The sequence below is a fragment of the Bidens hawaiensis genome, unplaced genomic scaffold, assembly GCF_021521415.1.
Source record: "Bidens hawaiensis isolate Kalapana, Puna unplaced genomic scaffold, B.hawaiensis_p1.1 tig00000001_1, whole genome shotgun sequence".
In the NCBI taxonomy this organism is placed as follows: domain Eukaryota; kingdom Viridiplantae; phylum Streptophyta; class Magnoliopsida; order Asterales; family Asteraceae; genus Bidens; species Bidens hawaiensis.
Window position 1 is genome coordinate 1,718,329 of NW_027491014.1, and position 26,361 is coordinate 1,744,689.

At 37.1% G+C, this 26,361-nt stretch overlaps 1 protein-coding gene across 1 annotated transcript; it reads left to right on the forward strand.

Annotated features, from left to right (window-relative positions):
- Nucleotides 1–1,326: 1,326 nt before the first annotated feature.
- On the forward strand, nt 1,327–9,329 carry LOC143590170 (CO(2)-response secreted protease-like). Its single transcript, XM_077070938.1, has 9 exons — nt 1,327–1,673; nt 2,463–2,719; nt 3,428–3,539; nt 4,443–4,947; nt 5,448–5,554; nt 6,485–6,727; nt 7,275–7,389; nt 7,536–7,746; nt 8,701–9,329. Exons 1-9 carry the CDS (start codon nt 1,510–1,512, stop codon nt 9,249–9,251), a joined length of 2,265 nt encoding a protein of 754 aa, XP_076927053.1. The 5' UTR covers nt 1,327–1,509; the 3' UTR covers nt 9,252–9,329.
- Nucleotides 9,330–26,361: the final 17,032 nt, after the last annotated feature.

Consider the following 26,361-nt stretch of genomic DNA (forward strand, 5'->3'; position numbering starts at 1 on the left):
CCCCATATTACGGTGTTGGTTTACATTATTCGTTTATAATATCAATATGTTTTTTAAAAATTTTAATTTTATTTATTGTAAGGAAGTTAATAAATAAAATTTAAGCCTTGCTTAATATAATATTTAAACCATGCTTGCAGTGTGTACATATAATGTATATGTGTGTGAACCCTCGGGTGGACAAAAGTGAAATTACACTAATTTTGACGTTATTTATTAATATTGTGAAATTAACGCTAAAAGTGGCGGAAGGTTAATCAGGCATCATGTAGTGGCGTTGATAGCTGAAAGACAGGGGACATGCACAATCGGCCGGTGTCCCGATGATTGAGTGTGATGTGCCTTATGTTAAAGGCTTGATGCAAAACTACTATCGAGCAGAGCATGGAGTCTCACCGGAAGCAGTATTTCTATTCCTACGGGGTAGAGGTAAGGTTGTCTACATCTTACTCTCCTTAGACCCTACCATAGTTTTGCTATTGGTGGGATACGCTAAGTACGATGATGATGATGATGATGTTAGTAATATACTTATGATTTGATGATAAAAGAGTTTCACAAATAAATGAGATGTTATAACCTGACTTAAAAGTAATACGAGTTTGGTGAGACACATTAACCGCTTATTTTTTTACCACAAAATTGTTTTTTAATTATAAATAATATTTTTTTTAAAAAATAGGATATTAATTTTTAGTATATCTCTACTTTATAAAATTTTTATATCAAATATTTGGTGAGATTAATTTTTAATATAACGAGATGTTATAACTCATTTAAGAGCTACATGGGTTTGGTGAGACCCACACGCGTGACTTCAGATCAAATATATAAGAAACATTTATTTATAAATAAAATAATATGATGACTTGAAAAAATAGAAAGAAGTTTCATTTATATACATTTAAGATTTTACATTTCCACAACCTTTGATCATTGGTAGCTTATTAATCTAATATTTCAAGTACTTTTTTCCCCATATTTTAAGCCACATATATATGTCTTAAGAAAAACCCCTAAATGAAAATTTTGACATCATATGCTATTTTTTTCCTTTTGCCAATGATTTTTACCGCAAGTAATTGAGGGGAGACATTTAAAGACTTCAATTTAAAAAGAGAAGGTATTGAGTTCAAATATTATCTGATTACGCTAAAATAAAGATTACGCTAAAATAAAAATAGAGGTTTCTAGGTTTTGCTAGTGGATTTCTCACCTATGATGGATTTTCTATTGAGGATAAAATGAAAATAATCGGATGAATCAGTAGTCCGTCAGTAATTTAAATGGCTATTCAATTTTTTTTTTTTTACTATTTTTCCTAAATTGACTCTAAACCAATGATCTAATCCAAATGTGCGTGCGTATGTACCCACCCAATGATCTATATGCCCACTTCAAATTCTCAAGGCTTAGTGCTTCTTTTTCTCTCTCTAGACACTGCACATGTGACATGTTTTTATATATAAATATAAGAGAAGTGTGTGATACAATAAAAACAGGCACAACATGAAAGGTCTCTACTTTTGTTGCAGCCTGTTGTTTGTAACATGTTTGTTAGGAGATATTAAGGCAGATGAAGCATATAATGATGGGGTTTATATTGTGTATATGGGTTCTGCTGCTGCCTCAAGGGACAACCATAACATACTTCTAACTTCTCTAGAAGAAAGGTAATACCGTCGTATGGTTATTCGGTTTTGTTCGTTTATTTAGTTTTACGGTGTGTTATATTCTGTAACAAATCGAATTGGTAAAATCTAAGGGGTTGTTTGGCAATCTTGTCATCAATCATTCAACATGTCTCTAAAACTTAGCCATTAATAGACTCTATAAACCATTAAGAGGTGTCTTTTTAGTGAACCAAACACATTCTACCTCTGACCATAACATGATAGAATTATTAAGAGGCTACCAAATAGCCCTTAAGTCCGTTCTAAGTAAATGTTGTCAACGGGTGAGAACCTGTTAGGGAATTATGTAAAGCGCAGTTAAAAGTAAGACTAAAAGTGAGACAGGCCAAATGACTTGAACGAGCCCAAAGGGCACTCAGGTTCATACAATATCAAAAAAGTGAGCTAAAAGGACAATTTGTCAAACGAGTAAATATTTAAACTTGACTTAAAAAAATGGGTCAAACTGGCAATATCAATCTAAATTAAAATTGAACCGGGTCAACGGTAATATTTAAACTGAACTAGAGTGAACCGTGTCAAATGAGTAATATTTGACGGGTCAAACGGGTTGAACAAGCAACCTTTATTCCTGACGGGTCAAACGGGTAAAACAAAAAGAACAGCTTAACTGGAAAAAAGTAAAATAGTTCCAAAAGTCACGATTTCAAATTTTCAATGCATATAAACTCACATATTTATATTCACCCCAAAAAATTTTACACGTTTTGACTTGTTACTCAACCCACCAGCCCAACCCATTAATGGTTTTGTATTATCCTGAGGTAGGAAAAGCAATGCAGTTTTGCATAACTATCAAAACAGCTTCTTGGGATTTGCTGCTCATTTAACGAAAACCGAGGCGGATGATATTGCCCAAAGACCAGGTGTTGTATCTGTGTTCCCTGACCCCGTCTTGCAACTTCACACGACCCGTTCATGGGATTTCCTAAAATACCATTCGGGGGTAGAAATTGTCTCTAGTCATAGTGCTAAACACAGCATTTCTGCAGCTTCAGATACCATCATAGGCATCATGGACACAGGTATTTGATTTTTTCAAAACCTCTACTCTGGCTAAGTTATCTACTAATTAATGTGTTGACTTGGGTTGTGTTTTATTTCTTAACATGTAAACTTAACGAGTCAGATCAAAAGGAAACATGCTAGTTTTTTATAGTAAAGTTTATTCTTTCTAGAGAAAAAAATTTGGTTCAACCCAACAACCCTTGAATGGCACTTGCCCAACTTGTAGTGGTTAGCAATGTATGTGTGGGACCGTGACTTTTATCCAGGGTTGTAAAATTGACAATCTGCTTGTAAGCTATATGAGATCGGCTCCCTAGAAGCTTGAACCAAGCTTAAATGAGTTCGAACTTTACTTATCGAGTTCTGGTATAAAAAATAAATATATGCTTACATAATAGTTTATACTATATATTAAATTATGATAAAAAGGAAAAACTTATTGTATATTATGTAATTTATGAAATATAATATTATATATTTATATAATTTAATTACTAAATCTTTTAATAAATTAGTTGAACTCGAGCTTTGAAAAATTAGTCACAACCCGAGTTTGAGTTTTATAAATAGAGTTTTACCTTAGTTGAGCTCGAGTTTAGCCTTGGCTTGTTTAGATATTTATTTTCTTTAACGGGTTTTCTTGATTACCAAAAACATGGAACGTTAATGAAGTTATTACAATGTGAGCTGTCACTTTTTTTATAACTTGTGTTTTGAACATTTAGGTATTTGGCCGGAGTCCGAGAGTTTTAGTGACGAAGGTTTTGGTCCAATTCCGTCAAAATGGAAAGGAACTTGCATGAAAAGCGATGATTTCACAGCCGCAAATTGTAATAGGTAGGGGTGTTACACGGGTCGTGTTCACAGTTTGGCGGGTCTAATCGGACCCGAACCCAAACACGGCCCGCACATTCACGGGTTGACCCAAAAACGACTCGATTGCCCGGAAGTTTTTTATTATTTGTTGTTTTCACGTATTAATGCTTTAAATTTAAATTTTTACAACTAAAAATACAAAATTTATATAAAACATTTATAATTTTATTATAAAATCTTAGGCCAAGATGACCAACCAATTAATTCATAAATAAGAACATCTAAATAATATAAACAAGAAACAACCGGGTATATGGGTCAACGACGAAGCCGGTGATTTGACCCGAAACCAAACGTTTAGCTAAACTGGTTTGAGTCAAAACTGACCCGAATCCGTCTCTATCAAACACAGATATGTGAATTTCGTGTTTGGTTTCTGTCATGTAAGAAATTCAGCATCCATCTTCCTAACTAGTCAAATCGAGTCAACTTAAATCTAGTCAATAAGTTTATACCATCTTCTCCTAAATTGTTATATTCTAAAGACTAGATAATTATTTTTTTGTATCGTTTCTTAAATAATATGATGAGGCAAAATCCATTCAATTTTGTGATTAATAAAACATGTTGTGTTCGGGTTGAACTTCTAACGGTTTAACCTGTTTACTTAAACGAAACGACTCACTAACCCATTTATAACTCTTTTAACCCTTTTTAACAACCCGTCAATTCGTTTAACACGTTTACAACTTGGCTTACATTTTTAGATAAATGGGTTAAACGTGTTGTGTTTTGGTTACACGATTTTAAGTGTGTGTGGGTTAGTGTTTGTGTTGAACAGTTTAACCCGTCAGCCTGTAACCTGACATGGTTGACACCCCTAATTAATAACAACATTTTTTTAATAATATACACGGCTTTTAGGAAACTAATCGGAGCACGGTATTACACCGCTGGAGGCGGTATGAGTTCCCCGAGAGACCACAACGGGCACGGGACCCACACTGCTTCAACAGCCGCGGGTAATACCGTACACAACGCATCATATTACGGTCTTGCAATAGGGTCAGCCAAAGGCGGATTTCCCGGTTCAAGAATCGCATCGTATCGGGTTTGTGGGCCCAGAGGATGTAAGGGGTCAAACATATTAGCTGCATTTGATGATGCTATAGAAGATGGAGTGGATGTACTATCATTATCTCTTGGTGCATCACCCGGATACGGGCCCAATTTCCAGAGAGACCCGATCGCCATTGGATCGTTTCACGCAACTGAAAAGGGGATCACGGTCATTTGTTCCGCGGGAAATGATGGCCCGTTGAAAGGGTCGGTTGTTAATGTGGCTCCGTGGATGTTAACCGTTGCGGCTAGTTCTATCGACCGTGATTTTCAGGTTGATATCGTGTTGGGTGACAATACAGTCATAAAGGTAACATTTACTTGAGAATCGGTTGAGTCAGGTTACGTATTATCTCTAATGGGTTAAAGGGTGGAAAAACAAGACTAGTTTAGACGAAAAATGTTCAAATGAGTTTAGTGTTGTCCAAAGCGTATGTTTTAAGCATAAAACATGATAAACATACTAACAAACTTGTTTAATGAAGCCTAAACCCAAGTCCAAGCTTCATTTATCAAGTTTTAGTTAGCTAGCGAGCTTCAACGAACCTGTAACTTACCAATTTTGTGTTTAATACTTTTATATAATAACTATTTTTATATATAATACTTTAATAAAAATAACTAAATAATATATATCATTATATATATAAAAGTTACAAATATAATATATAAAAATAATAATTATGAATGTATATAAATTAATTATTAATTAATAATATATGAGTGGAGTATGAGCAAACACAAGCCAAACTCAAGGTCAAGCTCGTGTAAACTAAACGAGCCTAGCTCTGATTTTCTCTCAAATTGAAGGGAGGAGGCATAAACTTTGGTGAATTACAAAAATCTCCAGCATATCCGTTACTTTATGGGATCACAGCCAAAGGAAATTCAACCATTTATGACGAAGGTGACGCAAGGTAACTCTATTAACAATTCTTTCAAAAGATGTGTCATGTGAAGTCTAAATGTGTATCAAATGTCACTCATGGGATATGAATCCAATACATTTGTTGTCTGAGACCTAGCACTTTTTTTTATTATTTCAAGTCTTACGTCTCCTTAACCAATTAAAGACAACACTCTTTTCATTGCACCAAAGAAACATTTTGTAAGCTTTTTCTTTAAAGTAAATTTATATACAATCCTTTTAAACTCTACTATATATATGTTGTATAAAAAAGTTTTCGTCGTTTTAATATAGTGAAGTGAACTTGAAAAAAGTCAAAATTTGTGAGTGGTCTAGACTCGTAATTACAAATATTTTACCGGCTATTTGTTTTAAATAAAATCAATGACCCAGAATTATTCTTATACGTCGATAAGAAACCTTTATATTTAAACTTTTTCCAATATATAGTATTATATGAAAAAAAATATTATACATATAAATGTATAAAGTTCAGTAAAGATTTATTAGTTTTAAAATATTCATTTAATAGTCTACAACATTTACTATAACTTTATATCTAGTTTTTAAAATCTGATTTTGTTTTCAAAAAAATATTTTTTAAATTCAAAATATTATGTTTAATTGCATAGAGTATCAATTTACAATTCGCTTAAGGTTTTCAAATAAATCTTAATTTTTAAGTTTTTAGTTTTTCGTCAATAAAAGTATTAGATAATTTTTTTTCTGATTTACTTATAAAAAGTTTGACAATTAAAAATATATCTAAAATGACGTTATGATTTGACAATGTTTTAGTTTGTTTTGGGATCTTCATATAACCTTATTGGGAGTTTTTTTTATTTATATCTTTATAAAAAAAGTGTTTCTTACGTTACACCTAACTAGGCATGTTTTTATTTTCTGAAAATTCATAATTGACAAAGCAAGTGTTCTTCAGAAACTGCATACCACGCGCACTAGATCGAGAGAAAGTTAAGGGAAATATAATTCTATGTGAGAATGAACAAAAACTATATACAGCAAAACAAAAGCTATCAGGAGTTAAGAGACTTGGTGCAATTGGTATGGTTTTTATTAGTGATAATGCAAGATCAGTGGCTTCCTCTACTGGATTATTTCCAGTGGCTGCAGTTAGTCGGAAGGATGGGAAAAAGATTATATCTTATGCCAAAAAAGAAAGGTGAATATTTAATGTATTTGATTAAAATTTATAGGAAAATTGGATTTATTAATCCCACCTATTTTAGGTTGGCTGATAATAATCACTTCTAAAAAAAATGTTATACTTTGTCTCATCTTTTAGATTATTTGTTTTCACTAGACCTCCTTTAAAAAATTTTTTGTTCGAATTTCAAAATGATGTTTGAGACCATATGATCAAAAGGAGGATACGAGTCGATTAATACAAAATTTACCTTGAAATGGTGTTTCAATTTGGGTGCTTAAACTTCTAATTAACAAAAATTAAGTAATAAGGAGTACCGTTTCGAGATAAATTTTATATTAATCGACTCAAATGCTCCTTATGATCAAAAGCCCTGAAAGTTGGAACGTTACATATTTTTGAGGTTTGATAATAATAATCTCACTTTAGAAAATTGTTGACAGCGGTCACATCTTTCAAATTATTTGCTTTCATTGAACCTCCGTTAAAATAATAATAATAATAATAATAATAATAATAATAATAATAATTGTTGTTTATAACATATATGGAATATGTGAAGGAATCCGATGGCAACTATTCTACCAACTGTATCAGTAACAGAATATAAGCCAGCCCCTGTGGTTGCCTATTTCTCATCTAGGGGCCCTTCATATGCTACAAAAGATATACTAAAGGTAACTTCACTTCTTATACATGCCCGTGTGTACGTACCGGAACTTTATATGTCAAAATTATATATGCCTAGCAAATACGTTGGTTTTTTTATGATATTAACCCCAAAGCAAATAGGTTTTCTGATCATGATCGGATTGTCTTGCAGCCGGATGTTGCAGCACCAGGTGTGGCCATTCTTGCATCATGGCCCAGCCAAGATTCTGTGGGGAAACTCGCGGGCAAGAATCCTCCACATTTCTATATACTTTCCGGAACTTCTATGGCGTGTCCACATGTTTCTGGCCTTGCCGCAATGATCAAATCTCAAAACCCGAACTGGAGTTCGTCAGCTATAAGATCAGCACTCATGACAACAGGTTACAAATTACATAAAAGTTTCACAAACTGAACTTAATTTTACATTTCAAAGAAGGAATTTTGGGATGAACAGGTAAGTTCGGTTTTGACGGCTTGCCAGTTTCGGCCAGTTCTCTTAAATCTCGTAATGATATTGTTAGATCGTCGAAAGTTTAGTAAAATGATACTTTATTAAAAAAAAGGTAAGACATTATATTTTGAGTAACGTCTACCCAAAACATATACCTAAATAAAATTAATAGCACGAAATTAAGTTAGTCATATTTAGGTGTTATAATTAAAAGTACTTGTACATACAATTAATTGTTAAATTTCTACAAGAAAATTTTTTTTTATTTTAACTAGCATTATACAATTTATTATAAGCATTTTATGTTGTTATTTTTAATATTTCGCCGAGTTTTGTTGTACCTGGTTGGTTTCAAATCATAAGCCAAACCATTAAACTAGTTTTTCCAAACCGTAAACCGAACCAGCTCACTCCAAAGGCCCACTCCAAACCCTAGGGTTGTTCAAAACCTACCAGATCACTCAAAATCAATTTGTTTGTAAACAAGCCAAGCGTGAACCAAGTAAGCTCGGCTTGATGGCTCGCTCATTAGGTCCTCTGCTAAGTTAAAGCCCAAACTTAACTATATGTATACTATAATCCCAAATTATTTTTATAATTCAATACTTAAGTATTATGTGTGTTAAAAATAAAAAAAAATTATATGTTTCGATGTGTGTAAACATATATAATTAATTATTTTTAAATATTGAGCCATGAGCAGGCTTTGAGCCAAAGCCTGAGCACAACCTGGCTTGACTCGACTCATTTACAACCCTATCTAAACGGGCAATAGTCAAATCAACAAATTTTGCTCGGTTTAGATGGTTTGAACAGTTTTATTGTAAAACTATCTATGATTAACCCATGTCAAGCTTCATTTTATAAAAACTTTCAATTACAGCAACTCAAACAAATAACATGAAGACACCAATCACAACAACCACCGGATCAATCGCTACACCGTACGATTTCGGAGCAGGAGAAGTGATATCAAGCCCTTTACAACCAGGCCTCATTTACGAAACGGAAACAATCGACTATCTACACTTCCTATGTAACATAGGCTACAAAGTTGACACGATTAAACAAATCTCTTCAACTGTTCCCTCGGATTTCACATGCCCGTCAAACGCGAGCCATCATCTAATTTCCAACATGAACTATCCATCAATCGCGATATCAAAGTTCAAAGATAAAGAGATTAAAGTAACTCGAAGAGTCACAAATGTCGAAGATGATGAAACGAGTTACATAGTATCAGTTGAAGCTCCCAATGGATTGGATGTGAAAGTTACACCGGAAAAGTTGGAGTTTAGTAAGGAGAACAAGAAGTTGAGTTATGAAGTGGTGTTTAGGTCCGATGGCGGGTTGGAGACTGATAGTTTTGGCGCTATTACGTGGTCGAATGATAAGTATAGAGTGCGAAGTCCGTTTGTCGTGAGGAGCATGTAATACAGAGGAGGAAGAGTGTAGGAGAAGGTAATAAGAAGATAATAAGAGTGTTTATTGAATATGCATGTCAATGTTTTAAAGGAAACTAGTTATGTCACTTTGTGTGAATATGCATGTGTGAATTCTCGGGTGGGCAAAAGTGAAATTGCACTAATTTTGACGTTATTTTACTAATCTCGTGAAAATAACGTTAAAAGTGACGGACGGTTAATCAGGCATCATGTAGTGGCGTTGATAGCCGAAAGACAAGGGTACATGCACCGATCAGCCGGTATCCCGATTATTAAGTGTTATGTGCCTTATGTCCAAGGCTTGATGCAAAACTACTATCGAGCCGGGGGTCTCATCGGAAGCAGCCTCTCAATCCCTATGGGGTAGAGGTAAGGCTGTCTACATCTTACCCTCCTCAGACCCTACCATAGCTTTACTATTGGTGGGATATACTGAGTACGATGATGATGATGAGTTATGTCACTTTGTTATTCTCAAAACTATTTTGGTATACAATAGCAAACTAATAAAGAAAATTGGATACTTGTGAATTTGTGAATAAGTAGTGTACGCATTCTGATAAATTTTTGGTCCACTTCTTTTTATTACTTCAACCGTCCTTCAAATTTTGGACTTGGTTGTACTTTCCTTTCATAATATATCCACCTTTCCAAGGTTGTACTAAAATTATCTTTATGGATCTATATAACAAAATATTAGTTATATTATAACGTTAAGGGTCTGTTTGTTATTAGTTTAAAGTTAGTTTAGGGTTAAAAGTGTCAATGTAAATAGGTTAGGGTCAATATTGTATATAGATTGAAACGGTTATTGTTGAAGCGTCGTGACGGTGTTAATTGGTAGGGTTTATATATACCCCCCTCCCTTTGATTTGTATCAGACAAAATCGTTATTCAATATATTATTCAATTTGTATATCAATCTTGTTCTTATTTATATTTGGATATTCAATTGATTTGTTTGATCACCAAGTTTATTATATCAAGTTTGTTTGATCACCAATATGCCACCACCTTGCTCTAACTAAGTTCTCCGTGTAAGTTCATTTAGAACCAATGTGTGTGTGTATGTTTTCAATCAAAACATTTGAAGAAACACGGATCTACACCTCTAGACGGGTCTTAGATCCGATGAGTCCACATTGTATGATACAGATAACAACCAGTATGATACAAGCCCAATTCCCTGAAGTCCAGTGACCAGAACCTGTAAAACCAACATCGTGAGCTCGTTACGAGAAGGACAAGAGAGGGGGGGGGGGGTTCTTCCCGTAACCACCCTCTGGCGTGAGAATAAGTACAATTCCCACGAAGATAAAGTACTTAAGTAAATAGTGAGTATACAGTGGGAGTGAATGAATACCTCATGATAGTTGAGAGGGTATTTATAGCCGAATGATGTGAGAAGATGATTGGGCCAGCTGTCCTTTTTTGAAGATGCTCTCGTAACCACCTGGACGCGTGTCCTCATATGATACGTTCAATTATACGTTGCATGTGCATGTATAACAACCTGGACACGTGTCTTCACGGGATAGGATAATAAATAACCCTGGCCATGTGCACGGTTATAACGGATTTGCCAGGTGTCCTCAGTTTATTGGGCGAGAGATCACGTATTGCCCAAGAAAGCATCTTGGTAAATCTTCTAGAAGATAATTAGTTACTGACAGCTATCCTGGGGCATTATCTCTTGGTCATTTATACGGACGAATACTCCGTCTTGCGGATGACTTCTGAGGATGCAAGGATGCTTCCGCATGTGCCCTGAGGATGTTTCTTCCTGACATGGCTAGGCGGGTGATCCATATGTCCCACGGGCGTTTCGTGAGGGACCCTCAGCTGACCCGCGGGTAGTACCTAAGGGTATTTGGGTCTTTTTGGTACCCTACCTCTATAAGTCCCCCCAGTCCAGTGTTTCTTCCACGTAAAGTTCTTTATGCGGGTGAAATTTTGGACTTTATACATATTTTGGGGTTTTTTATTCTGCAAGTTGATAAGAAATATCTCTTGTTTCTGTGGATAATCATGAAAAAGGACAAGTTGGCCACTCGTAGGCGCGTGGGCAGGTGACAAGACGTGTATGCCGGTTGTCACTGTACTCGACTGTACAACTTTTCCCTTTTTCGAATTTGCCTCGTGACGTGGCGACTGTCTATTAGGCGATTTTTTCTCTCTCCACTGTTCATATCCCATCACATTAATTGCGATGAGTATATATAGGGGAAGTTAACTTTCTTTCGAAGTTTTATCGCCTTTGATTTCTGATTATCATCTTGCTTTTTCTTTCTGAACCTTCGACTTAACCACTCAATTTTTCTTATAACCGCTCATTATTTCATCAGATCTTACTGTAATGGCGACTATTCAGTCTGAAATTGATGAGGTGGAAGTTCAATGGGATCAGGCTGACTATCAGAAGCTAATTAATACTTATGGTATTCCACCGGAGTGGGGACCGGAGTTTCCTTCTCCTGGTTCTATAGCTAGCCTGCCACCGCCTGGAAAAATGGCTGTATATTCTTACTTTTTTGTCTACGGAAATTTCTGTTTTCCCATGACCAAATTCATCATAAAGGTGTTAAGTGCATATGGGATCCATTTATCCCAGTTACATCCTCGTGTCGTCATGAGAATTCGTCATTACAAATTTGTATGTACTGCACATGGTATGTTACCTCGTGTCGACCGATTTCCTGTGTTCTACCGCCTTGCCAACCGTGATGGTTGGTTTACGTGTCAGGGACTAGCTGACAGGAGTATCGGCTATGAGGTCGAGAAAGGCTCCAAGGACTGGCGTAACAAATATTTTTGGATATCTAAGGACGTAGTGCCCAATACTATGGTCCGACGCCCCGTCGCCGAAGCACTTCCGGAGATTGTCACGGCTCCGCATGAGGGTCAAGAGTGATTCCGTATCCTCGTTTCTGAGCTGACACCAATGCGGGCATTACCCGAGGAGGCACTTGTGTGGGCCGGCATGAGCCGTTTATGGCCATCTCCGTATATGGAACCTGTTTTTATTGGTTTGGATGACCGTAAGTTGTTTTATTTCTTTAATCCTTCGCTTGGAGTTTTACGATTAACTTTTATGTCTCCTCTACAGGTCCGAGGCCCATGTTAAACGCTCTTCTTGACGATAGGGGTTGTATGCGGAAGAGCATCCGTGACGCGGGTGACAAACCCGTTCTTGAAAATTCTAAGGGCAACTTCCTATTTCCAGTGAAGGTGCGTGCTGAACCGATTATTTCAGACGCTACCTTTCAAACAGGTGCGTATGTTCTAAATCCTCCTCCTCTTAATGTGCTTACTTCTGACGGGGTAATCGTCATTATATCATCGAGTGACGATTCCGCCACCCAAGAAGAGGAGAGCTATGATGATGCTTCTGAGTTTTAATCTGTTTCGCATCTGTTGGCAGAGCTGGCACAAAAGAGGACTTTCTCGTCCTTTCAGGCGAGCGATATAGGCACGAGTGCTGCTGGTGCTAAGGGCGAACCAACAGCTAAGAAACAGCGGACTCGTCGTCCTAAGAAGCCGCAGTCTAGCCTTGCGGAATGCATGAAGACGGTGACTGGTACGTGTTTCATTTTCTAATTTTCACTGCTTTGATACGTGATTGAACGTGATTTTCCTGTGCATATCCATCGATTGTTGGGGATGATGCGTTGGAGAAATTACCATCACCAACCCCACCATTCGAGAAACAACCATCTCCTCCTCCGGAGAAGGAGATGGAAGATAATCCTTCTACCCCTCCCAGTGAAGCAAATGTGGAGGGGTCCAATCTTCAGTCAGGAGCTAACGACTCCTTAAGACTATCTTTTTCAAACTGGGAATGTTTCTGGTTCCCAGGATAATAACCCAGACGTCAACGAAGAGGGTTTCAGGATCCATGAATCCCCATCTCGGTCTCCTCCTCATTTTTTTTCTCCTTTCTCACCTTTGACTATGGGTGCAGGAGGGAGTTTCCGGTTTGGACCATCTGTCCATGAAATTGGAGGGGGGGGGGGGGTCGACACATGGTGTTCCTCAACAATCTTCTTCCATTCTGGTTCGTCTCGATACATCAAGTTCTGATTATTACGGAGAGGCGAACCCGGGGGAGGATTATCACTCATTTATCCCTCATTGGGACCTTGTTAATGGGTCTCGCTTCACTGACCCGGGTGTATGCATGGCTTTTATTAAACAATGCGTGCCACCCGCGGAGCGGATCCATCAGCGTGGTCGTTCTCGCCATGATCTTCATGTTGATGTTTCTATGTCACTTGCCAATTCTTTGGCTTGTGTACAAGAGATATTACGCGAATGACGTACAATGGGTAGCAAGCTTGGGGAAGCTTCTCGAGCCGTCGAGAAAGCCAAAAAGGAAGCGGCGGAGCAGTGGTCGGCGGAAAGTACGGCAAGATGGAAGTTATCTGATGCCGAAATTGCTCTTCAAGGTAAGAAAGACCGGCATGTTGCCGCTGCCCGTCAGTGGAAGGAGGCCCGTGAGAGGCAAAATTCGGTCCTTGAGACTGCTTGCGCTGAAGCCCAAAAGAAAAAGGATGACTTGGCGGGGACCCTTGAAGCTATTTCGGCCTTAGAAAGCCAGGTGACCCGTCAAGGTACCCGGATCCAGGAGCTTGAGGCAGAATTAAAGTTGCATAAGGAGCAATATGAACTTAAGGACAAAAACGCTGCATAAATGCAGTCTGCCTATGACTCCTTGTTGCAAATACGTGAAGAAGGCGAAGTCCGCGCAACTGAAGCTTTAAATGACAAACAAGGAATGTCTGACGAGTTGCGGGAGCTTCGGGACAGAGTGGAAGTGCCGAGCACGATCGACTCCGGTTCCTCAACCGAGGGCTTGATTCTGTGACTCTCCCTCATATGTTATTCATTATACCCTTCATGTACAAATGCTAATAAACTACTTTTATCCTTTGCCAGGTCATCCGGCATATTAAGGAGAATTCTGAGCTTACTGATTGCTTTGTAAACTTAATGACTGCTTCCTCCCAGGCCGGCCGCGTGAAAGGCTTTAATGAAGGAATGGAGATGCTCAAGCTGGTCATTCCTTTGAAAACCATCCGCTTCACGGCCTTGATGTTAAGCAAGAATACAATATGCGGAATAAGGTTACGACAGCCTGGTATTTCCTCTGCAGAACATTCTTCCGGAGTTTGCCTCCGCCAAAGATGGCGTGCGACAATTGAGGATCTATCTAGATGATGAGTCTGAGGATGCCTCGTTTGAGGATACTTCACCGAAAGCTCTGGAGGACATACCGGCCCCTAATGTCACACCCCGACCAAAGGCGGCGAAACATGCCGGGGTGCAACGTGATTGGACAAATACACAAGACACTATTTAAAGTGACAATATTTATTTAACTCATTTATTTCAACAAATCAATAAACAACACATCTCGTCCACACAAACAAGTTAAATACAAGTAGCAATTATATTGTTCGTTTTACTAATATCCTAATAGTCTTGGTAACGTTTTCGTTGAATCCTCGAGTCAACAAAAGTTAAACCTGTAACATTTCATAAAATAAAGTTTATCAACACAAAGGTTGGTGAGCAATTCATAAGTTTGAGCATATAAGTATATAGTAATAAAAAGCCACAAAACTTGTATACAAAACAATAATTAATAGCAACAATTTAGATATGCAAAAGATAAATAGTTCGGACCCTTTCTAAATGGTAACAACCAAGTATACTCGGATCATAGTGTCCATGAGGCTACCCGCCTCATGCTAAATAGTTATCGTTAATAAGAATACATTAACGACACCCTCCATAAGAGAATACCAAATGGATTCGGGATTTCTATTCGGATCGTGATACCGTCTATAAGGGGATACCAAATAGATCGGATTTTGTGAGGCCAACCTTCCTTAGCATTCAAAGTTTAGCATTCAAGTGTGGCTACCCGCCAGAGCAATAAACATTAAAGCATGTAAGCATATAACACCGAATCAAGCATTTATTTAAGTAAAATATACAATCACGTTTGTGGGTTTAAGGATTCAAGTAAATAAAGCATTTAGTTTGATAAGTATGAAATGTCACCCCAAAATGGAAGATGGAAAAAGTGGTATGAAAGTACTCACATCGATTGATGAACCTAGAAATAAATAGATAAATAAATGAAGCTCGAACGGTAAACGAACAGATTCGACTTGAAACGATAAACACCTTAGCTAAAATAAATAATGTAATATATATTAATGAACTTGAAGCCATAATGAAACTATATTGGAAACATTGAACGAGGAGGTTCGGTTGTAAATCGGATTACCGGTTAATTTGTTAATGATTAGGGACTCGTACTAAATTGATAATTAATATAAAAATAATATTATTTTATTTGGGCTTTTAAATAACTAAACCAATATTAAATAGAAACAAGACGGGTTTTAAATCAAGAGTTCAGTTTTATAAAGAAAATGAATTGATAATAAAGTTTATAATAATATTATTAATGATAATAATAGTAATGATAATAATAATTCTAAAAAGATATGTTAGATATATATATATATATATATATAGATATGTAAGATAATGACGGTAAAAATAATAACCATAATTATTATTAATAATACTAATAATAATAGTTAAAGAATAAAGATCTTAATATTAATTAAAATGTTGTTGATAAAAATAATAACAATAATAAGTTATATTGATAGTAAGTAATGCTACCATACTTGATGTCGGTTTGATTTCTAAACGAATTCATAAAATAAATATAATAATATTATTGTTAATAAATAAATGATAGAAGTATGATTTTAATAAATAATAATATGATCCTTATTAGCAATAATAGCAACTTTAATATTTATAATAATAATAATAATCATCATCATAATAATAATAATCCATTTATTATGAAAATAATGCTAAAAATAATTATTTTGTTAATGATAATAATAACAATAATAATAATATTAATAAAAATCGTTAAAACTAATGAGTTTTATATATTTTGATAGTTTTATACTAAATATACAACTTTGAAAAACGATAACACGAAATCGGTTTTAACGTGGGACTCGAATCCGGGTCTTGACGAGACGACTCATCAATCAAATTTCCGAAACACAATCCAATTCTATATTTTATATAACAAATTATAACCAAACTTTCCCCCCAATACAAAACAATTCCACACTCATCCAACCCGTTTCCAAGAAAAAATAACCGATAAGTAAACCGATTACTAACAAATTAAATCTAAAAGTCGATATACGAAAACTGAAAGCACTAAAACTCAAAACTAATTTACCAATTAAATTGTGCATAAGCTCGTGACTCTACACCGGGAAAGCCCGAGCCGAAACTGCCGAAGACGAGCCAAGAGGGAAAGGAGAGTAGTGGTGTGCGTTGATAGGTGGTGGCCGGAGGTGACTTCTCGCCGGAAATCGGCAGGGGGTTTGGGGTGGCGGCTGGGTGATGTTATGTTAGGGTTAGGGTTTATTTGATTATATATGCATGTTACATATTTACAAAAATGGTCCTCCAAGTTTCAGTTATGGTTTAATACGAGTTTAAAGGTTTCCAAAGCTTATAACGAGTTTATGAAAGTCATTTTAAACCCCGTATGTTTTTCTTAACAACACTATATTATGACAAACATCGATTTATTTAAGATTGAAGTCTATACTAATATTATATAATAACTAAATAAGGTTCTAAAATGTTGAATCGGTTTTACAAAAATAAAAGTTTACAAAACTAATATAACACGAGACCCGAATTTGACAAATGTCACAGTATCCCCAACTTTTTAGAAATTTCGTTCCGAAATTAAAATAAAATCAAAGAAAAAAAGTAATTATTAATGACTATTGTCCTTTGTATGATAATTGCATGAACAATTTTAAGTAAAAGAACAACGTTAAATCCTTGCATGACCCGAAAAATGCTACAAGTGAGAAACATGATAAAGGCACTTATATATAGGATGTACCAGCAGCGTATCCACCATGCCCTTATCATAACTCACATTTCTATCGTTTTTCCGCTATCATCCTCCGGTCTGAGTTATCGCACACAACCGCACTTACTATGGCTTCCATACGGGGATTTCAATAATTAAGTGTACACCCATAATTATTTCGATCGTCGTATGGTGCACATGGTTCGTCCCATTGTGTGGTTTAAAAAGACTTATTTATATATTATTATTTTTTTTTGAAATTTTAAACATTTGAAACGTGCATAAATCTATTGAATTTTAATAATGAGAACTCATGATAAAAGAAACGAGAAATCCAATAAAGGAAATGAGAATCCAAAGAATGAAAAATGAAAAATCCAATAGGTGTAAATGAGAAACCCAAAAGTGAGTACATGCGGTCGGGGTAAACAACGTTACAATTAATAATAGCGTACGATGAGTTTCATACGTGAACAAACTTGAGGTTATAAGTAATTAAGATTACGATTGCGTGAAATCACGAGAATGAGGTGAGTTTCTTTGGGATGACGCATACGTATCAACATAAATAAAATAGCATTTAGTTAACAACCAAAATAATCGATGAAATGTGATAAAACGTGAATACGACCACTATTGTGAAACCATTTATATAATCGTCATTATAATAACGGTTTCTAATAGCGCCAAAACTTGCAGACAGCCACACATAGGCCATTAATAGATTAAATGAAATGACATAGAATAATGTATAGAATCGTGTTTACACAAATGCTCAAATATAAATAACATAGTCATGATAATATCGTTTAAAAATACAAACGAGATTTTGGCGAAGTTAAGGTTTTGAAAGTATTACACAAATTGTTATTGAATAGTGTGCATTCGGTCACAAAAATCAAAACACAAAAATGAAATCTCATGTGCATAATATTGTCATCGAAAAATCTCATCAAATGAAAAGAAAAATCGCAATAATAGTGAGACTTGAATTAATGTCGAAATATGTAAATCGCGTAGCGTATTATAGACTACAACTGAAAATGAGGTCTTAAGTAAGGCCGTTTTATTGTTTCTCAGAAATGTACATAATAACAAAGCATCGCGGTAACGCATTGCTAGGGAAATTATTAAAATCAATATTGAATGTAAATCTTGTAACCCAAATTGTTAAAGGAGTTTGTATTCATAAAGTTATTGTGATGAAAATAAATTTTTATAAAGTGATGATGCTTGCGATAATAAGAGGTAATAGTTTGCGTAAATTGTTATTGAGCAAAAATTTGTGTTACAATATAAAATATTTATAAGCACGTCCCAAAAGATTTGTAAAGCCATGGTCATTAAGTTTATGCAATATGGTGAAAATTGTAATTTATTACTAAATAAATCATCATTCAACATCCAAAATGAAACCTCGTATTTATAAAGTTATTAAGAGATTTATCACCTTAGGTGACAATATTTAAAATCTTGACATCATACATATAATCGTTTAACAACCTATGAAAGCAAATCCTCATAATCAATTTTTTTTTTTGTTGTCATGACAGTACTATATATATATATATACATATATACATATATATATATTTAGAGTTTATAATTTAAAAGTGATTATTTGAACACATAAGGTTGTTATAAGTACACTAGTTGTGTATATATATATATACATAAAAAAAATTTAGGAAAAAATGAAGCTTGCGTGTGTATGGGGGTTTTAGGCTTCGAATAGTAAATGGTTTGGAAATTTGGTGAGGAGTGAGTGTGTTTCGGTTGGCTTGCATAATTGGGTTTTCTTGAGTTGGATTTATGAGGTTTGTTGAGTTTAGGTCGTTTGAGTGGTTTAGGCTTAGGTGATTTGTGTGAGTAATGGTTGGGCTAATAGGTGAGGTTTGGCTTATTTGAGCTTGGGTTAAGTTGGTGGGTTGGATAATTTGATCTTGGCTAGTTTGGGTTAAGATTTGGTTTATACATGTATTTTGTAAAGAGTGTTTGGGTTACTATTTTGACATCAACTCTATGGTTGGATGGGAACGGTGTGGCGATATGGTTTGTGACTCGACATAGTATGGGTCGAAGGATTTTTAAGTCATAGTTGGATAAGCTTTGGTTTGTATATGTTCAAGGCATTTGTGAGTGTGTTTGTCGGTGTTTTTAAAGTATTAGGATAGTGAGTTTGATAGGTTTTTGTGGCGTGGGTGTAAGGCCCCGTTACCGGTGCCTCACATTTGGACGTTGGATTTACTCATCAACATAGTTCTAATCATCAGAGTTAATAAAAACATACGCGGAATATTAAAACTTTCATAACATTACAATAATAAGTCATAACATGTCTTAAAACATTTATCTTGTCCTTCAAAATCAAAACATAACATAACAAGTCTTCAGATGCCAGACTCTTATTCTTCTGCCATGTGCCCCGCTCAAGCCAGCTGCCTCATTCTACTCACCTGTGTGCATACTAAAAGTCAGCCATGCTGAGTGAGTTCTAGTTAATTAGGTAACATACAATACGTCCTTACACATTCATATACACGTACCCGAAAGTACATATACATACATAGTTCTTTACCTTCCTTCATACGTTCATACTATCATACCTTATTTCTTTCCTTTTATACATACACATATACATATACCTCGTCCTAGAACATTCGCAGATATTATTAGGGTCTGTTCCCTACATTCGTGGATATTATTAAGGTCTGTTCCCTACATTCGCGGATATTATTAGAGTCCGTACCCTACATTCGGGGATTTTATAAGGGTCCGTTCCCTTCATTCGCGGATACTATTAGGGTCCGTTCCCTTTCTACCATACCTTCCACACCTTTCTATACATTCTTAATTATAACTTCCATAGCACATACATCATTTGTATATCATACATATATATATATATATATATATATATCAATCATATCTTTAAACAATCCCTTGACGGTACACGCAATATCCAAAGATCGTTCATGCATCATCAAGCATTCATTCATACATAAATCATATAAGACATACACTTACCATTTAAGGTAAGTGTATGGTAAGTGTATTAACAAATCACATCGAGTATGCACACAGCCCCGAAAACATAACAAGGAAGTGGGGCTAGAAACTCACCTGAATGCGGTTACGTTCACCGTTTATAGTTATTCATTTCTTGAGCTGTGCACGGCTAACTGTATAATAATTACATGTATCAATTAACTATTACTACCCATAACGTATTTCTATCTTTAATTATCACCCTCAACGAATGGGGGTCCGGGGGCAGCTCCCCTGGCAGCGGGGTTTAGGGGCGGCAGCCCCTAGCAGGGTCCAAGGGGCAGAGCCCCTGGCTGGGGTCGAGTTCGTTAACTGATTCGTCATCTAATCATCATCAGGTTCGTCCTCTGATTCGTTAACTTATCATAACGAATTGGGCAGGTAACGAATCACTTGATTCGTTATCTTTCCATGGCGAACTAGTGGTTAACAGATCACTTGATTCGTCCTCTTAGCATAACGAACTGGGTGATCTAATTCGTTATTTTGTCTTAACGAATGGTTGAACTAATTCGCTATCTGGACATAACGAATTGCACCATTCTTAGAGAATCATCCTTGTTCTTATCCAGACTTTGACTTAGGGTCAAAGTCAAAATTGCCAAGAACACAGAATAGTCAACATTCATCAGATCTGCAATTAAACCCTCGTTTCTTAACCAAATATCACGATTTAGGTATCAATGGATTCAGAATTACAGCGCCTACAAATCCTAACCATCAAATCGGTCAAACATCAATGTTTAAGGGGTGCGATTTAGGTATATAGGTTACGTGTTCTTTTAGGTTATCGATTAACATATCAAACGTTAATGGATTACAGTATTACTTGTTGTAGTTTGATTCGTTTTAAGCATACAAGAACAGATCTGTGATTTCCCAAGCCAATCCGAACCTAAACGAACGATTTGTAATTATAAACGTACCTTAAATGAGTCGAACTACGAACACGGTTAAGCCTTGACGTTGTTTTGGTTCTTCACGACGATCTAGCACCAACGGGATCGGGTTTCCGCCTTCGAATCTTGGCTCGGTTTATAGGATAGTGTTTGTGTGTGTTTTCCAAGGTGTAGGCTATGGTGTAGAGAATGGATAAAAATGGAAAGGTTTAGGGTTTAAGGGGTATTTATACTCCCTTAAGCGCATGGTCCTAAGGCCCATTCCATTTCTTATTTCATCATCTAAAGTCCAAGCCCACCTTCTATTAGTTTATTTATTAAAACCGACACACGACACTTCATCGAATAAACAAAATTCCATTTATTTATTATAATCAAAAGTAGGATGTTACAAGTCTCCCCCCCTTAAAGATGTTTCGTCCCCGTGACCTAACTATTACATAAACAAATTCGGGTAAAACTTGCGCATCTCATCCTCAGCTTCCCAAGTAGCATTTGAACCCTTGCGATTCTTCCATATCACTTTCACTAAGGGTATAACCTTGTGACGGAGTTGCTTTTCCTTGCGGTCAACTATCTCAATCGGTTGCTCGATGTAATTCAACTGTTCATCAACCTCAATGTCCATTAATGGCACGTGAGACGTGTCATCAGCTAGACATTTTCTCAAATGAGAAACATGGAAGGTTGAATGAATTCCTTCTAACTCTTTTGGCAAATCCAGCTTATAGGCCACTTCACCTACCCGATCTATAATCTTAAATGGTCCAATGTACCTCGGACTAAACTTCCCCCTCTTTCTAAAATGGATAATTCTTTTCCAAGGCGAGACCTTAAGCATCACATTGTCACCAATGTTAAACTCAATCGGTCGTCGCCGTTTATCAGCATAAAACTTTTGTCGGTCTTGAGCAGCTTTCATTCTTGCTTTAACCTGATTGAACTTTAAAGATGTTTCTTGAACCACTTCTAAACTTCCCATCTCCTTCTGGACAATCTCTCCCCAACATACCGGGGTCCTACATCGTCTACCGTAAAGCATCTCAAATGGCGGCATACCAATACTTGAATGGTAGCTGTTGTTATAGGAGAATTCTGCTAGATGCAGATGATCATCCCAACTTCCTCCAAAATCTAGAATGCAAGCACGTAGCATATCCTCAAGGGTTTGGATCATCCTTTCAGACTGTCCATCTGTTTGAGGATGATACGCCGTACTGATGTTCAATCTTGTTCCCATGGCCTCATGGGACTTCTTCCAAAACCTCGAAGTAAATCGGGTATCTCTATCGGACACGATCGATAGCGGTACACCATGCTTAGATACAACCTCTTTGATGAACAATCTTGCTAACGTTTTTGACGAGATGGCCTCTCCTATGGGCAGAAAGTGAGCACTTTTGGTCAAACGGTCCACTATCACTCAGATGGTATCATGATGCTTAGCTGTACGAGGTAGCTTAGTTATGAAATCCATGGTAATGTGTTCCCATTTCCACTCTGGTATCTCTAGAGGCTGCATCTTTCCTTAAGGTTTCAGGTGCTCTGCCTTGACTTGTAAACAAGTTAAGCACTTACTGTCATAATCTACTACATCATTCTTCATTCCCGGCCACCAGTAGTCCCTTTTTAAATCTTGATACATCTTAGTGGATCCTGGATGAATCGAGTATCTTGTCTTATGAGCTTCATCTAAGATTCGACCTCTGAGATCTCCATGGCGTGGAATCCACATACGGTCAAACCTAGTCTTAACACCATGAGTGTTTTCCATCAACTCGTCTTACTGACCGAAAATCCTTTCTTTCTTTACTAGCCATTCATCTACCAGCACCTCTGACTGCACTTTGATGATTTCTTCGAAAAGACTTGAGTTCATAATCAATTGGTATGACTTCACCGTTGCAATGACCTCTTCATTCTTGCGACTTAGCGCATCGACGACCACATTAGCTTTACCAGGATAATACTTAATGTCGCAGTAGTAATCCTTAATCAACTCCAACCATCTCCTCTGTCTCATGTTCAATTCCTTCTACTCAAAGAAGTACTTTAAACTCTTAATATCCGTGTAAATGGTGCACTTAGTACCATAAAGATAATGCCTCCATATATTGAGAGCATGCACTACTGCTGTTAGCTCTAAATCATGCGTCAGATAAGTACTCTCATGAACTTTCAACTGTCTAGACGCGTAAGCTATCACCTTTCCTCGTTGCATCAACACGCAACCTAACCCACGATGCAAAGCATCAGTACAAACAACCAAATCCTCGTCACCATCGGGTAAAGCAAGGATTGGAGCTTGCGTGAGTCTCTTCTTTAACTCCTGAAAAGCCTCTTCTTGAAACTTACCCCAACTGAATACTATCGACTTTCAAGTCATACCGGTCAACGGTGCGGCTATCTTGGAGAAACCTTCGATGAATCTCCTATAGTAGCCAGCTAACCCTAGGAAGCTTCGTATATCAGTCGGATTCTGTGGAGTCTTCCTATTTGTTATCGCTTCAATCTTAGCTGGGTCAACGGTAATCCCTTCAGGATTAATCACGTGACCTAGAAATTGCACTTCTCGCAACCAGAACGCGCATTTTGAAAACTTAGCATACAAATTCTCTTTCTTAAGAGTCCCCAATACCTCTTTCAGGTGCTCAGCATGATCAGACTCGCTCTTTGAATAAATCAATATATCGTCGATGAAGAGAATAACTGATTTATCCAACATTGGCCGACACACCCTATTCATCATGTCCATAAATGTTGTAGGAGCATTTGTTAGACCGAATGACATCACGAGGAACTCGTAGTGTCCATACCATGTTCGGAACGCTGTCTTAGGGATGTATGCCTCCTTCACCTTCAATTGATGATAGCCTGATCTAGATCTATTCGTGAGAACCAACCTGAACCTTGCAGTTGGTCGAACAGATCATCAATCCTTGGCAAATGATATCTATTCTTTACCGTAAGCTTATTCAACTCGCGATAGTCTATGCACATTCTCATGCTTCCATCCTTCTTCTTCATGAATAACACTGGTGCGCCCCACAGGGAAACACTTGGTCTAATAAAACCCTTGTCGAGGAGTTCTTGCAGTTGGGACATCAGTTCTTTCATTTCGGATGGTGCTAGACGGTAAGGCGCCTTTGCGACGGGTTGGGCTCCTGGTACTAAATCTATCTGAAATTCTATCTCTCGCTCCGGTAGCAACCCCGGAATATCCTCAGGGAATACTTCTGGGTAGTCGCGCACAATAGGAACATCTTTCATTTCTTTTGTCTCGGCCGTAGCGTTGACAACATACGCCAGGTAGGCACCACATACTCGCCTTAACAAACCCTCGGCTTTTATCATCAAAATGACATTAAGCCCAGAACTTTCCTTATCACCATAATCCGTCACCGCATTACCATCCAAGGACTTTAACCTTATTATCCTACTCTTACACACTATCTGAGCTTCATACTCAGACAACCAATCCATTCCCAAAACTACATCGAACCCTCCTAAGGTCATAACATACAAAGTAATAGGGAACTCATGTCCCTCTAACTCTATCTTACAGTCCTTAACCATTCTCATTATTTTAACCGAGGCGTCACTAGCGGTTTCTACTATAAAAGTTTCAGACACTCGACAACATTTCATTTTAGCTAATTTACTAAATGGCGTGGCTACGAAACTCTTGTTCGCACCTGAATCAAATAATACAGAAGCGGATATACCGTTTACTAAAAACGTACCTGTCACGACATCCGGGATCTGCTTGGCTTGCTCTTGAGTCAACATGTAGGCCCTAGTCCTTGGCCTTGCTTGGTCAACATCGTTCTTCCCACTACCTCCAGCCTCACCGCCCGCGCAAGCCCTCGCTAGGTGGCCAGTCTGACCACACCTATAACACACGGGCTTTGCATGACAATCTTGGGCAAAATGTCCCACCTTTCCACACTTATGACCACACCTATAGCATGCGTTTGACCCTAACCGGCATTCCCCACCGTGGGATTTCCCACACTTATGGCACACATCAGAACCAGTGCCCCACTTACACTCGCCACCGTGCATCTTGCCGCAAGTCTTACACGACTTCTTTTCCCACACCTTCTGTTTCTTGTCTTTGGAGTTCCATAACTGAGTACCGGGTTGTTTGACATGATTGACCCATTTCTTATCTTTCTTCTCTTCTCCCACAACCACGTCGTCCACAGCCAGGTCTTCATAAACCATCTCTGCGAGTTCGACAGCAGAGTCAAAAGTAGCAGGTTTACTCGTCCTAACCAGTGTGCGGACTTTCTGTGGCAATCCCCTCACGTACACTTGATCCTCTTAGCCTCAGTGTTAACCATGTCAGGCACTAGTCTAGACATTCGGTTGAACTCTGTGGTATACTCACGATGTGTCATCGTTCCAGCTTTCAAGTTCAGAAACTTCATCTCCGCCCTCTCAACTTCGGTGTCAGCACAGAACTTCTTCATAATCAGTTCTATCAGATCCTCCCACCTCATAGCCTTGATTTCTTCTCGACTCCTTCTTTGCTCAATCGATTCCCACCAATACATAGCCTCATCTTCAAACGCTGGGTGGCATAACCGACAGCTTGATCGGGACGACACTTGCTAATGCGGATAACCTTGTCCATAGTAGTTATCCATTGAAGAGTAGAGATTGCGTCACCCAACCCACAGCTTCGGCGGGTCGCATCCCTTGAAGAACTTATAGTTGCACCCACCTCGACCCCTCTTCTTATCATCAACTTTCACAGACCTTACCTCACTCGAAGCCTCCCTCTCTCCTTCATCATCTTTCCTACCGCCTCGTTCAGCAGTCCTTTCACGGCCTCGCGCTCCTCCCGTTCATTTTGGGAATACAAAGTTGCGAAATGAAATCCCTTTTTTTTACCAAGTTCATTATTTAATGTCGTGTAATGAAGAATATCATGGTAAGTTAAAATGACCGGCATTGTTAATCGAGAAATCACAAGTAAACGATTTTTTTTGTCTTTAAAATAAAATTTCTATGAAGTTTTGCGTGAGGATTTCAAGAAAGTTACAAACTATAAGTTTGCAAATTTTCTTGAAAAATCAAAGCGAAACTACCATAAGAAATTTAAAATGAGTTGTATCATAAGATGCAAGTTTTATTGATGAAAATTTATAATGAAGCAAAAATGCATAATGAAAGTTGTTATGAAAATAAATTTGGGTAGCGAA

Coding starts and splice junctions, on each gene's coding strand:
- LOC143590170 (XM_077070938.1), top strand. CDS start 1,510: ATGAAAGGTCTCTACTTTTGTTGCAGCCTGTTGTTTGTAACATGTTTG. Junction 2,720..3,427: donor CATAGGCATCATGGACACAG/GTATTTGATTTT, acceptor TTGAACATTTAG/GTATTTGGCCGGAGTCCGAG. Junction 4,948..5,447: donor GTGACAATACAGTCATAAAG/GTAACATTTACT, acceptor CTCAAATTGAAG/GGAGGAGGCATAAACTTTGG.